The sequence below is a fragment of the Papaver somniferum genome, chromosome 6 (assembly GCF_003573695.1).
Source record: "Papaver somniferum cultivar HN1 chromosome 6, ASM357369v1, whole genome shotgun sequence".
Classification (NCBI taxonomy): domain Eukaryota; kingdom Viridiplantae; phylum Streptophyta; class Magnoliopsida; order Ranunculales; family Papaveraceae; genus Papaver; species Papaver somniferum.
The window spans coordinates 142,729,951-142,744,145 of record NC_039363.1 but is presented as its reverse complement, the minus strand read 5'-3'; the positions used below and the strand labels follow the sequence as shown (position 1 = coordinate 142,744,145).

The 14,195-nt window shown below is 35.7% G+C and overlaps 1 protein-coding gene across 1 annotated transcript; it reads right to left on the bottom strand.

Moving 5' to 3' along the window:
• Nucleotides 1-363: 363 nt before the first annotated feature.
• Nucleotides 364-2,584, bottom strand: LOC113289603 (glycosyltransferase family 92 protein Os08g0121900-like). Its single transcript, XM_026538912.1, has one exon. The coding sequence runs from the start codon at nucleotides 2,358-2,360 to the stop codon at nucleotides 576-578; it is 1,785 nt and encodes a 594-aa protein (XP_026394697.1). The 5' UTR covers nucleotides 2,361-2,584; the 3' UTR covers nucleotides 364-575.
• Nucleotides 2,585-14,195: the final 11,611 nt, after the last annotated feature.

Below are 14,195 nucleotides of genomic sequence, written 5' to 3'. Positions count from 1 at the left end.
ATAAAAAAGAAAAAGAATGAGGCGGACTTTTAAAGTCCGCCTGATGAAAGTTACCAAAAATGGGGCGGACTTTTAAAGTCCGCCTGATGAAATTTTAATGGGGCGGACTTTTAAAGTCCGCCTGATGAAAGTTACAAAAAATGGGGCGGACTTTTAAAGTCCGCCTGATGAAATTTTACGAAAAAAAAATGGGGCGGACTTTTAAAGTCCGCCTGACGAAATTTTAATCATGTACCGTTGCGTCACAATACGGACTAAACCCAAAATTTGGTCTTTTTTTTTATCTTTGATCTTTGGTTTTGATCGCACCACTGCAGTTGGTCTTACCCCCACTAAGATGTCAAACAACGCAATATGGTCAAATGCAGAATAAAAAGACTGTTGTAAAAATGTATTGACTATAATTGCTCACAAATAATGCTTCATCGTATGTTTTCAGTACATAGTGTCAGTAAAACAAGCAACCTTTTCCGTACCAATTTTTTTTGAAAAGAATGAGAATCTATTTTCCTTTCGTACTGAGAAAAACCTACAAAACCAACAGCCATATATCTCTAGGCTCTAGCTAGCTAGCTCTAATTAGTTTGATTCAATTGCCAAGCCATTCTTCCTGTACTAGAACCAAACCACTCTTTCGTAACCATTTTTAATCTATTATCATGAACATCACAAAACCTGTGAACCCATCCTTTAGGTTCAACAGGTTCAAATCCTAATCCAGGTGCTCTATCTTTAGAATTAGGATTCAACCCATCTTTCCAATCAACAACGTAAGCCGAAACCCTTCTTCTAAATTTCAATCTAAACTCAGACCAAGCTTGATATTTATAATGATTTATAACCATTTCATCTAATGATAATTTCTTATTCCTATAACCTTGTTTTAACTCAAAATGATGGATCACGTTCAGTAATGATGTATTAATCCCATCAAGTAATACTATTGATTTATGTCTTGAATCTATCTTTCTTCTACACGTATACCCCTGTGTGACTCCTTCCACAGGATTTGACCGTTGATTTGACGGCCCAAATTCGTAACATTTTATTGATATTTGTCCTACCCTTCTTTGGTTGTTATGATGTGATGACGACGACGGTAGTAGTGACCTGATTGACATCGGCGAGGATGATGATGGATGTAACCACGATGGTGAAAATATGAACTCATCAACATCCACATACATCATCCATGTACACGTGGCATTTGCATAAGTTGCGCTGTGCGAGAAACCAGCTTCTTGTGTTTTCGGCCATGGCCAAAGAATCTTCTCCACTTGATAATTTTCTTCCCGAAGCTTCGAAATCACTTCATCTAAATTATCATCACTTCCATTATCATATAAGATAAATTTATCCACCCCGATTTTCGAATGATAATATACCCATTCTCTCAAAAACTTCGCTACGTTGTATACCATCGTACACGCGCACAGTAGAAATTTTTTGTTATCATCTGTTAAACTTGGCGCAGGGGGTGTGTAATACGCCACAGACGAAACCACTCTTTCACCGCCTCTGATTTCCAAAGACACCTTGATTTGATCGGTGTCCCGAAATAACGTAGCGTTATTATCAGGTTTGATACACCGGAAAACTTCTTGATACGAACTTATAACTTCCGTGATGACGAAGTTATTGTTGCTGTTACTGAAAATGCAACGGAATTCAGAAGGTGAACGGTTAATTCCTTGTCGATTGTTGACGCCTTTAACGAATAAAATAACGTCGGTATCTGTAGAAAGAGATTCATACACAAGAAATTTCCATCTCAACATTATCTCCTTGGAAGATTCTGACAACATTGATTGAGATTCCAAAACAGTTTCCGGTGATGAATTATTGATAAGAATCGGACTAAAATAAGGAAGAAATCGACGGAGCCTATTTGGAAAGATACATTTAAACATTGATTGATTACTAAAAGGTAAAATTCCAGCATAAATTGCCGGAGAAGTAAGGTTTTTATCGAACAGACATAAGAATTTGTTATCGGAATCTGACAACAAGAGATGATGATTTTCATTACCATTATCATTGATGACGTTAAGAATTTCCCAATCTGGAAAAAGAATAGAATCCGGTTTGATGAATGGATACAATGATGATGGTGGCGGTGATGTTATTACTTGGCGAATGACATGTTGTTCATGTTGATCTTCTTGAATAGCAGAGTTGACAGTGAGATATCGATTAACATTAATGGCGGAATTAGAGGAAGAATGAGTAGTTAGGATTTGTTTGAGAGGGATGATATTGATAATGGTGGTGGTGTTGCGGGAGAGATAGAGAGAGAAAGTGAAGAAGATGAAAACAGAGGTGAAGACGAATAGAAACGTTTCACGTAGTTTCCGGGGCATGATTTGGTGGAGATTGAAAGAGAGAGAGAGAGACAGAAAATGAGAACGGAATTGAATGAATGAAATATTTGTATGACGGAGCAGAGAGATATTCGATGGTCGAAGGACGAGATAAATCACTGGGACCTACAGGATATCCCTCAAAACGCATACTTCGGTTGCCAAATAAGTTGGGGCTCAGAGGGCAGCTCCTTGTTAGAGAAGGTATGTTCATCTTTTTTCACAATCATGTCATTAATGAGACGCTCGGGATTTTTTTGCGTCTTAATTGGCATTTATCATGTAAAAATAGGTTCGTTGGATATTAAAGTTAATGGTAATGAGAATATCCGCTAAATCATGTAAAAATAGGGAGATCCGGTATGTAAAATCTACTCATCAATTTCTAGAAATAAATTAGGATCCAATAACAATCCTAGTAGAAAGTCGGAAATGAGTGGCCACAGGTTAACGTTTACAGGTGAGCCTAGGGGTGAGGCATTTTGGAATTCATTTTACTGTGTCACTATGTGTATCAATAGCACTCGTCAGAGTCATTTTCAGTTGAACAATCATTAGCTTAAAGTACTATATATAACCACTTGGTCATTATTGATCTTGTCATTGTATCTTTATCGACGTAAAATATTCAAACATTATTGGATTTCTATAAGGAGACGATATTTATTTATATAATTTGTTCGAAATCTCCTTACAGAAGCAACTGTAATGGCGCGACCAAATTTACAACGTCGACCGACATCGATACATATTCCAGTGGAACATCTGTATTACGTCTTTGTTGACATGGAACATACTGTATATTAAGGTTCTAAAAGCAAAAGTTTTGCATCCAGGGCAGATTATGGGAATAAAAGAAGATGATTTATGACATGAGTTATGAGGGTCTTTTTCCCTTCGTGGGACATGATTTAGCAATTCTATATAATACAAGTTCACATCAACAAACTCTTGCCTTGAAGGGGACGACAGATATTGGCCGACACCGCTGATTGAAAATTGTTAGGAAGTTGAACTTTTACCCAACAACACGCTTAGTATAGAGTTTAATCGTAATTCATACTCGATGCTGACATTATCTATTTCTCTCTTTGAGCTCCATATCTAATTAAATAAAAGATTGCAATAGAGATGCATACCCACTGAGTTGTACACTCAACTCAAGCCCGTAAGGCCAAACACTGTGGCTGGCCATTTTACTTGGCTATAGCTTAAATATAGGCAAGCAAAAATAGAAGAACATTGCAATTCTTATAGAGGGGTCGTTTCGCTTAGCCTAAGTTAGGAGAAGCTCGGGTTTCTACTTCTACTCGTTTATTTCATCTTTATTTCACCACCTTTTGATTTTGAAGGTATTTTAGGTTGAATTGTCGCGTCAAATTAAAAGGGTTTGTCCTACGACTATAGGTGGTTCTATTGCATCTTTCAGTTTCGAATTTCATTCACAAAATGATCAAAGGTAAATCATTCTATTTATAGGGTTTCTAATGGAAATTATTTTGATGATCATGACATTCTTGATATTACTTCCTCTGTTTCAAAATAATAGGCTGGGTTGTGTGTAAATTTGCACATAAACCAGCCCATTATCTAGAAATGGAGGGAGTAGTTTGATTAGTTGCACTATACACAACTCAATATATAACAACATTAGAGGATATATGTAGTTACAAAATCCATGATTATTACGTGATTTGTAATGTATTGTTGATCAATGTTGAATGAAATGATTATGAACTACTATTCTATTGGTGTTGAATGTTGATTGAGATGCAATTTATGCATGGTATAGAGAAATTGAAACTAAAACTGTTGATGTAAAAGTACAATATGAGTCTCATACGTGCCTATGTGAGACTTACATACGAAATCGAATTGGATACTTAAAGTGATAAAGAAGAAAAAGTTGTAATATTGTTTACACGGTTATTCGTCACCTGGTGCCTTAAGAAGTGCAGACACGGAGTGTACTTAGTGAAGATCGAATGTGGCTTGATGCGAAAATGATGAATGTTTATCTCATCCCGGGATCTGGTTATACTTCAACACAATTCAAACAAACATCTAGGCATGAAGGAAGATAAATTTCAGAAATTGTTAGGAAAAAATTACTTGAAGTGCATGAAGAATAACATCAACGTATAGATGCAACTAGTGTTATGAGGCATCCTGTAGTGATCTACACTACAATTGGAAAATCAGACTCAGATCCACAAGATCTACACTGCAGAAATTAGAGGGGAATAACAGTACAATTCCTATACGATAATGAAAATAGGAAAATAGATTCATTACATATTAGTGGAAAACCATAGCACATGTGCCAAAAACATACTCTCACTAATTACTAACTACACTCAGAGTGCCCTTATAACATGGGTTCCCGACAAATATCGGACATGACAAATGCCCATCCCTACAACTTATCCTTGTCCTCAAGGATAAACTTAGGAAATTTTGTTGTAAGGAAAGCAGTATCTTCCCAAGAGTAATCACCCTCTGCAGCTAAGACCACTATACTAGCACCCATGGAACATGTTGACACCCTTTGATAAGCACACGAGAGTCTACAACCTTCATCAGTCCATCATTGTCGAAAGAAGGTAATCTAGTCTGTAGAAGAATTCCTTGACCCACCTTCTTCTTTAATTGAGATACATGAAAAATGGGATAAATATGAGAAGCATGGGGAGGTTGGATTTTGTAAGCTACCTGGCCAATCTGTTTCAGCACTTGATAGGGGCCAAAAGGCTGAGAATTTTAGATTTTTCTATAAGTGGATTGAGGTCTGTCGATAAGGTTATAGACGTAAGTAAACCCAATATCCTACATTGAATGATCTCTCAATTTGCTTCTTGTCAGCATGTTGCTTGATACGATGTTGAGCCTCAAGTAAGGTATGCTACAACACTTCTAATAAAACCTTGCGCTGGTGCAGATAGTCTATCACAATAGAGTTGGATATGATAGCACAAGAATGCAAAGCAAATTAAGGTGGATCATAGCCTTACAAATCTTGGAATGGTATCAACTTGAGACTGGTATGGTATTTGGTGTTAAACCATCATTCCGCCATAGAAAGCCAAGAAGCCAATTTGACAGGCTTATTATTGAATATACATCGCAGATACGATGCCAAGCAAGCATTGACAAGTTTAGTATGAACGTCAGTCTGTTGATGGTATGACGTTCTTAAATGCAGATAAGTGCCAACATCTTTGAACACCTCATGCAAAAACCTACTTAAAAACACGACATGTCTATCAATACTATAGTGGGTTGAACCCTATGGAGCTTGAGGATAGAGTCTATGAACACTTTGGACATTGACTATGCAATATAAGGGTGTATTAAAGATGTAAAATGACTATAATTAGTAAATAGATCGATAATAATCATAATTACTTTCCTACCCTTAAATGCTTCCAAGCTTGGTTATGAACATACAGAGGTTGAAGAAGGTCAGGTGATGGTGCGTGCTCCATCTTGTTCTACTGAAAAACATCACAATCTTGAATATACTTGATTAAATCTTTCTTCATACTTGTCTATTGAAAATAAGCTTTTTCCCTTTGGTAACAAGCTTGCATTCCCGGGTGACCTCCTGTAGTAGAGGAGTGTACAATTTCTAGGATTTTCTGACGAGCATCACTATTTTGGAGCAATGTAAATTCTGATTATCCTATAAGTCAGTTAGAAGAGAATCATAGAGGAAAAATGATAGATATTTGATTTGTGTTAATGAAATGATCTTGTTTATATTATAAGACTTAATGGCTATTTGTACATTGTATGAACATAGAGATTACATGTAAATGACAAAGCACATGACGTCTATGACCCAATGAATTTTTCCGCCTGACACTTGTTGGGACCTACGACAGCTCTTCCTCATAACCATTTATATTTCCAGGTATTCATTCAGCTGAAAACATTGATATTTTTCTCATCTTCGCTTCTAGGTTCAGGTTTTGACATTCGGTGCCTTTGTCATGGGTTTAGTTGAACCCATTAGTCAAATTCTGCACTTAGAGTGCCTAATATCTAATATTCAAGTGTTTTGGACACTTTTAGGTTGCTTTAAAAATGAATGTTTCATCTAGATTGAAAAACGTGCCTTAACTCAAACCTTGGGTGCCTTAATAGTTATGCATGCTGAAATGACGAGGGTACCCATGTACACCACAATCTTTTTGATTTAATCTATAAGTCCGATACCAAGTGTGATCGTCTATGGACAAAGTCGAGACAATACAACAACAAGGTATACACTTGACAATAGTTACGGTATGAAACCGATTACTATAGGAACACAATAAAGTGTCTTCGATTAACATACTAGTGTATTTACTTTTATTTATAATAAAACAATTATAATTTCGGAAAGTAAAATTAAATCACACAACAAGATTTTGTTAACGAGGAAACCACAAATGTAGAAAAAACCCGTAACCCTATTCCAGTTTTGAATACTCTCAGAATTAAGCCGCTATACAAAGAACAAAGCCAACTTCGTATAGTTTAGACCAAGTAACCTACCCCAAGTTACTTAGTTCCCTCGGTATCCATGCGCCTACAACCGTCTGATCAACGCACGTAAATCCCAAGACAGAAATCACTAACTTGAGTTGCTTTACCGATATAAAGTCTTAAGCACTCAAATCCTTTTGATCGTCTTCCAAACAGTAACGGAACGAAGCTGTTTGGTAACTACTCCAATAATTTTTAAGAAATGATATGTTGAGTTTGTGACAAATGCTTTTCCGTTTAAACTAGTGTCGGGCAAGATCAATCAAGATTGAAAAAAATCAGATCTAGATTCACAACTATCAGATTCGGATACTGAAGAATACCACCAAATGATAGTTGCCGATCTAAACGATTATTTGATTAAATCTGTTAAAGATAAATAAGATCTTAGTCGAATCCCAGCCGATCAAGATGTGTGCACAAAATATCACAATATGCAAAAACCAGTCAAAAAAATATTTTTGTCTTCAAATCTTCAATTGTACCTGCACACAAAAACTTGATTCCACTTATGATCAATCACATATATAACAGAGCATGTTAACAATAGATGATCACAAGTTGTCTTCAGATTTAAAAATAATTCTGAAGATCCCGTCAATACTTTGATCTAGTTTGAGTGACCTTATATCAGAAGAGAAGGCTCTCAAGAGTAATCAAACTAGGTGCAATCAAAGTTTCAACAACCGTTAGTCAACCAAATCAATAATCGAACGTTAAAATAACAATGTAATTATCTAGTTTCCCACCAATAGTACTCGTAGAGATTCTTGATCCCACAAAAGTTTTTAAACGAGCGGACGTAAGAGATTTCGCCTAATTAGGATATTTTCCTCTCCGGATAGTCGACTCCACCAGAAACAACATGAATGAAGTTTTCCTGACTCTTAGGATAGTTTGCAAGAAATGCAAACTGAAATATTTATATACCAAGGTTGTTTGGACAACAAGGAAATTCCAAAACTTAAAGATTCTCAAGATATGCAATATGTACCTAATTTCGGTTTTCATAGTTCCAACTTATATACAACCTGTAATTCCGAAATCTTTCTTTAGAAAATATCTAATATTAGTTTAACACTTAACTAATATAGATTTTTAAGAGATATGTTTTGATTGATGAAAAATCAAAAACATATAATTTGAAAATCTTAATTAAAAGATTCTCAATATTTCGGTTTGGGATCACCTTGAGTGTCAAGGAATATCTTTGAACGATTAAAGATAAGAATTATTTACATGTTCAAATTATGTCGACATCTAGAACTTTCCTATTTAGCAAACCTAATTCCAAACTCACACAAAACCGCAAGTAATATGCGAATGTTGAAAATCGGTTTTGCTCTTGGGACCCGTACTACCATGACTCCGGACATATGTTAAGATCAGTTCTACCAAGTCTCCAAATATAGTAAGGATCGGTTGTACCATGACTCCCAACAAATCTAGGATCGGTTCCACCAAGACTCCCAATATAGGTAACGATCGGTTCTACCAAGACTCCCAACAAAAGCTAGAATCGGTTCTACCATGTATCTCAAAGTAGGTATGGATCGGTTCTACCATAACTCTCAAATAAGTTAAGATCGGGTCTACTAGAATTCTCACCTTAGGTTCGAATTGGTCATCCAATAGATCTTCATTGAAAACCGGACCAAAACATCTATCGATTTCTTTTCAATTATGAAACAAGTTTCGTATATGGAGTTCATTTAAACATATGTAATGAAACATAGTTTCCTAGGATGAAATCACGCCTATATCCAGTACACAATCAAGTAACGAGCTACATAGAATATGTCGATGTCGCATTTACGAAGTTCAAAAGATAAGCGTTATACTTCGTAATTCAGTATTCTTCCTTTCCACTTTAATCAGAATAATATGACCAAGTTTAATACTAGAGTATTAAATATAAACTCGCATGTTATATTTTTAATCTTAAACTACTTGAAAGTAGCGATAGGAATGAAAACAAGTAAAGTCAGTATCACTAACCTCAAGTTGAAGGATGATGTCTTTATTGTAGTTGATACGTCTTCACCTTCTTCAGGTCTTCAAGGTAGTTGTTAGAGCACTGCTCGGTCGAACTCGCAAGTGTTGATATCTCAAGCTTGTTTGTCAAGTTTAGTTTCCAAAACTATAAGTCTTAATTTCTAGTCTACTTATATCTAAGTCTCGGATTAGGATAGAAAGTGTAGTTGAGCATTAGACTTCACGGCGTTCATCGATTGAAGACGAAGAACTACTTAGGGGAGCTTGTGGAACTTCATCAACAAAAGTTATGTGGAGACTTGAACTCATCTATCGGTCAAAATTCTATCTACTCTATCTCCTATTTGAGACAGAAGTCTTATAGCTATATAGACTTGAATTATGCACATTTGATATTTTGAGCTGAGTTTAACTCGCTTACATATTTCTCGAAATATGTGTTAGTAAGCTTTCACTTTAACCAAGTTCATCTTATATACTTGACGAAAGTCAAAAGATGATCATGTGAAAATCGTCTGGTAACATCTTACGTGATTTGTGTGAGACAAACATTTGATGTAGACTCGGAATATTTCGTATTGATCATTCGATTACTTGAAAATTGCTTTGAAGCTAATAGTTTGTGTGAGATAACTATTTTCGTCTTCCGAGTATGTTTCAATGATTGAAATGGAGTTTATAACACTTAACCTTAATTGGATTATAGACATAGTATGCGTACTTGCATATATGTTGATCCAAGAAAGGTGTATTATGCTTACCCGTATGCGTACTGACAAGGTCAGGTGAAGTCCGGGTGGTAGAGTATGCGTATCCGCACGCGTACTGGCGAACTCAGGTGAATTCCGAGAACTTTGTTATACATACCCGTACGCGTACTGATTTCAACTGAAGTTTGGATGTGTGACTGTATGCGTACCCGTTTGCATACTGTCGAACACAGTCCAAGTCTGGGTACTTAAGTATGCGCACCCGTTTGCATACTTGAGTGGGTTATGTTCTAAAATCGATTTTTTCATGAACTAATACATTTATATAATAAGTAATGCAATCTTTTGCAAACCGTGGCTATAATGTTCATAACTTGATTCGAGTGAATCAAAATCGATTTTGCTTTAATTGTGTCTTGTATACTTCTATGAGAATATAAACAATTGAACAACTCTAGAACTAGTTTCATTTGAGTCATTTGAACTATTTATGGTTAAGATGAATAAGGTTGATATGAAAGTGTTCATATGGCTAACTTTGATTAACTATTGTTGAGCCAACAAAGTTGTACATGTTTAGGTACGGTTACTCATATTTAAATGAAGTCACTTTTCATTTGTGTGTAACAATCCAAGTTCGATCTAACGGTTGAAAGATATTAGATTGAGTCTAATCAGGTTTTCATCTAATGGTGAATATTGAATGCTTTGTTACCAAGGTAATATTGATTGCAAACCCTGACTTGAAGACTATATAAGGGAGAACTCTAGCAACTGGGCAACCTAATCCCCACAACTCATGTGTGATACTAGTTGCGACTAGAGTCGATTCTCCTTTAACCTTAGGTTTTTCCAAAACCCTGTAGGTTAACGACTTGAAGACTTCATTGGGATTGTGAAGCCAGACCTAACTATTTTCTTTGTAGTTTCGTGTTCTAATCTTGTTGTTTGCTATCGTGATTGAGTATTATCTTCTCTAAGATTTGCTCGAGATTTAATCTCTGATAGGCAAGATAAAAAGTAGTGACAAACATCTTTGTCTCATCGTTTGTGATTCCACAATATCTTGTTTCGCTACCATACAATTAAGATTATTGTGAGGTGATTGATATTTCTAATATGTTCTTCGGTAATATAAATATGATATATCAATTGGTTCCTGTTCAACTTGATTTATCAAAAGACGGAACAAAACTCATAGGTTTATCTGTGGGAGACATATTTATCTATTCAATAGACTTTTCTGTGTGAGACATATTAGTTTATCAAATCTTCGACTTTGGGTCATAGCACACTCTTAGTTGTGGGTGAGACAAGCTAAGGGAATCAAGTGCGTAGAGTCCTGTTGGGATTCAGAGACGTAAGGAGCGTAATTGTACCTTGATCAGTGTGAGATTGGTTAGGGCTCAACTAAATTCCAGTCCGAAGTTAACTTGGAGTAGGCTAGTGTCTGTAGCGGCTTAATACAGTGTGGTGTTCCAATCTGGACTAGATACCGGGGTTTTTCTACATTTGCGGTTTCCTCGTTAACAAAATTTCTGGTGTCTATGTTATTTCATTTCCGCATTATATTTGTTTATGTAATTGAAATATCACAGGCAGTGCGTTAAGATCAATCATTTCTTGAATCCAGCATTTGAGTTGTTGATTGAATTGATTGACACTTGGATATTGGTTTGTGATACCGTCCAAGTTATTTCTCTTATTCAATCGGATCGCAAATTCCTATTTGTTTGATTGCAGATTGAATTGAGAAATTGAGATATAACTCTTGGATGTACTTTTCTTTTGATTGAGTCTGACTGTCTAGTTGATTCTCTTGATAGTATATTGAAGTTAGTTCATACAGATTGCTAAGCAAAATATGCTAAGTGAAATATTGGGTGTTGTTGTTAGACCCCCCGCTTTTTCAATTGGTATCAGAGCAGGAAAACACGTTTAAGACCTTATAAGTCTGTGTTTGTAGCGATCTAACTCTATGGACAAAAATGTTATCTCTGATAAACGCATCACCACAATAAAAGTTCTGTTTCGATAAAATCTATTAAATATAAAGATTCGTCTATCTCGAATTTAGATGAACATTATGTTCCAACGAAACATGATTGCATTGATAAGTGTTTTCCGGATTACCTTTCGAATGAGTCTGACTCTTTTGAAGAAAGGGATGCATCCGAAGAGGGTAAAATGATTCTAAATCTTGTTAGAATCCAGGCTGATAGAATCAATCGGTTGAAAACAATGTCAATGCACTCATTGGTATGGTAAAAAATCGCGACTCTAATTTAAAGGCTCTTAGCAAGGAAAAATGCAAAATTTTCTTCTCTCCCAAGGAGAAACTCAAAAAGGTTTCCTTGGAAATTGAACTTATTTTGGGTAAACTCTCTATTCGAGGATGTTCTAAAGAGTCCACTATACCAATCCCTTCTATCCCAACTGAAAATTCAGTTCCAGAAGCTAAATCGCAATCTCTTCCGATTAGAAAAGATGTGCTTGTATCTTCCTCTAAACAAGGAATCTCCATATCACACGGAAAGAAGAAATCTCCCAACAATTGTGTTAACTATGTTCACTCTAATCACTCAGGTGAGCAGAAAGTGTGTCTCTTTTGTGATTTAAAAGGACATGTTGAACAAAGGAGGAAATCAAGGTTGGATGATAATTATATTGTTCGACTTCAACACACCTTAGATTTAATTCTCAAAGGTGTAACTCACATTCGTATGTCTAAACCAATTGGTTTTAGTACTCACCCTGTGAATCCTAACAGGAAAGTCAGTTCGATTTGATCCTCAAATGTTCATGCATGTAAAAGTAATCTAGACACAATTCGTCCAAGAAGATTTCAGGGATCTTCTTCAGCCAAAAAGGGAGATATTGCTGTTCTTGATGCGAATAAGGTTTCAGGAGAAGGAAGGAAAAGTGTAGGTATGAAAGACAACCTAAATTTGATAATTGAAGGATACAAAGAACTCACCAACAGGATGTCGAATCCTCTGATCAAAATCCTTCAGGTAAGAATACATACTATGCGTTTGATGATAGTGAGTATTATGATAACTTTTCGCATCAAAACGGTTTTCTTCCAAAGAATTAGAAAAAGAGGGTTAACCGAAAACAACATTCATTTAATGAGCTCAAGGCTCATACTTGTGCTAATTAATCACAAGGTTGAAATCGCACTCACAAAAATCCTAGTTGAGTGAGATATGATCAGGTATACTTGATGGTAAAATGTTCTTTGATTATCTAGCTGTTTTCTTATCGTTCTTAGCTGGATTATCATTCACAAACATTCTTGCATAAGTATTTGTGTTGGTCGTGTAAATTTTTGATTTTACCTTTTTGTTTTAAGACAAAAAATGTTACTCTTATGCTCGAAAATTTTCTCCTGAGAACAAAATTTTTATTGAGCAAAGATTCGTGAAAAATATTCACTCAGCAAAATTTTATCGTGCAGACAGTCTTTTCGTGGTTTGCAGTTTCTGATTGTTTTTATTTGCATACCTATGGGTCAAGATTGTGTGTGTATGAGTACACATGTTACTTGTCACGAACCAACTATGGAAACCCTAAAAGTTACCATCCCTAAGAAACCATTTAAATACCAAACCTATTGAGTTGCCTACACATACTCTAGGTTATTTTTTTGTCAAGAATGTCTTCACTTCTAGCACTGGTGGTTTTGCAAGAGGTTTTCTTGATAAAGGTATCGATTTTGAGTCTAAAAAGAGGAAGAAAAGAACCCTAGTAGAAGATGATGATCAAAATACTAATGTCTCGTGCTACTATGCCTATACACATCTGGATATTGAGAATGAGGATATGGTCTCTGTTGAAGTGGTTCATGATTTTCTTAAATACTTTGAGGAAGCAAAACTGGAACTTGTCGATACTATGAAGGGTCTTGATGTGTTAAGAACTGAGTTGAAAAATGTTAATTCAGACCTTGTTTTCATGAAGACACATGTTAAGTATCTTCTCAATGAGGATATCTTCTCTGAAGAAGCAGTGAATGCTGTGAATCACAAGCTCGAAGGTCTCAAGACTCGTGGGGGTTCCGGATGTGATCCTTGATTTCCGTTCGTGATCGGTTTTGTTGGTTTAAGAGTTTTTTGATTTTTTATTGATTGTCTTTATTTTTTCTAGGAAACTTCTTATGAGAATTTATTCTTGTGTTTTAAGAAGGATAACTAGGGTTTGGAATAACAATTATCGTGAGTACGCATAGCTATTTCCAACGTCTTTCATCTTGCAATGTTTTTAGATTTATTTATTTAAATTCTAAAGTTTATTTGGAAGATGATTTTTGCAGTATTAATCTTTATGGTTTTACATATTGCAACTTATTATGGGATATGTGTGTTTGCGTCCGTGAACTATGATTGTCTCATACTTGCTCAAAAGTTAAGTCTATCATATGTTGAAAATACGGGGGTCTAATAATGGACACTCGTTTGCAAAATGACCAAAACCTTTACACTTAAAGCACTGTGGCATGTCCTCGTCATCAACCTCGTCAGCATCCCTGTTTTTAGGAGGGACGCGATTGTGAGGTTTATCTGATGATCTAGGTTTGTCTCTTGAAAACCGTTTACTT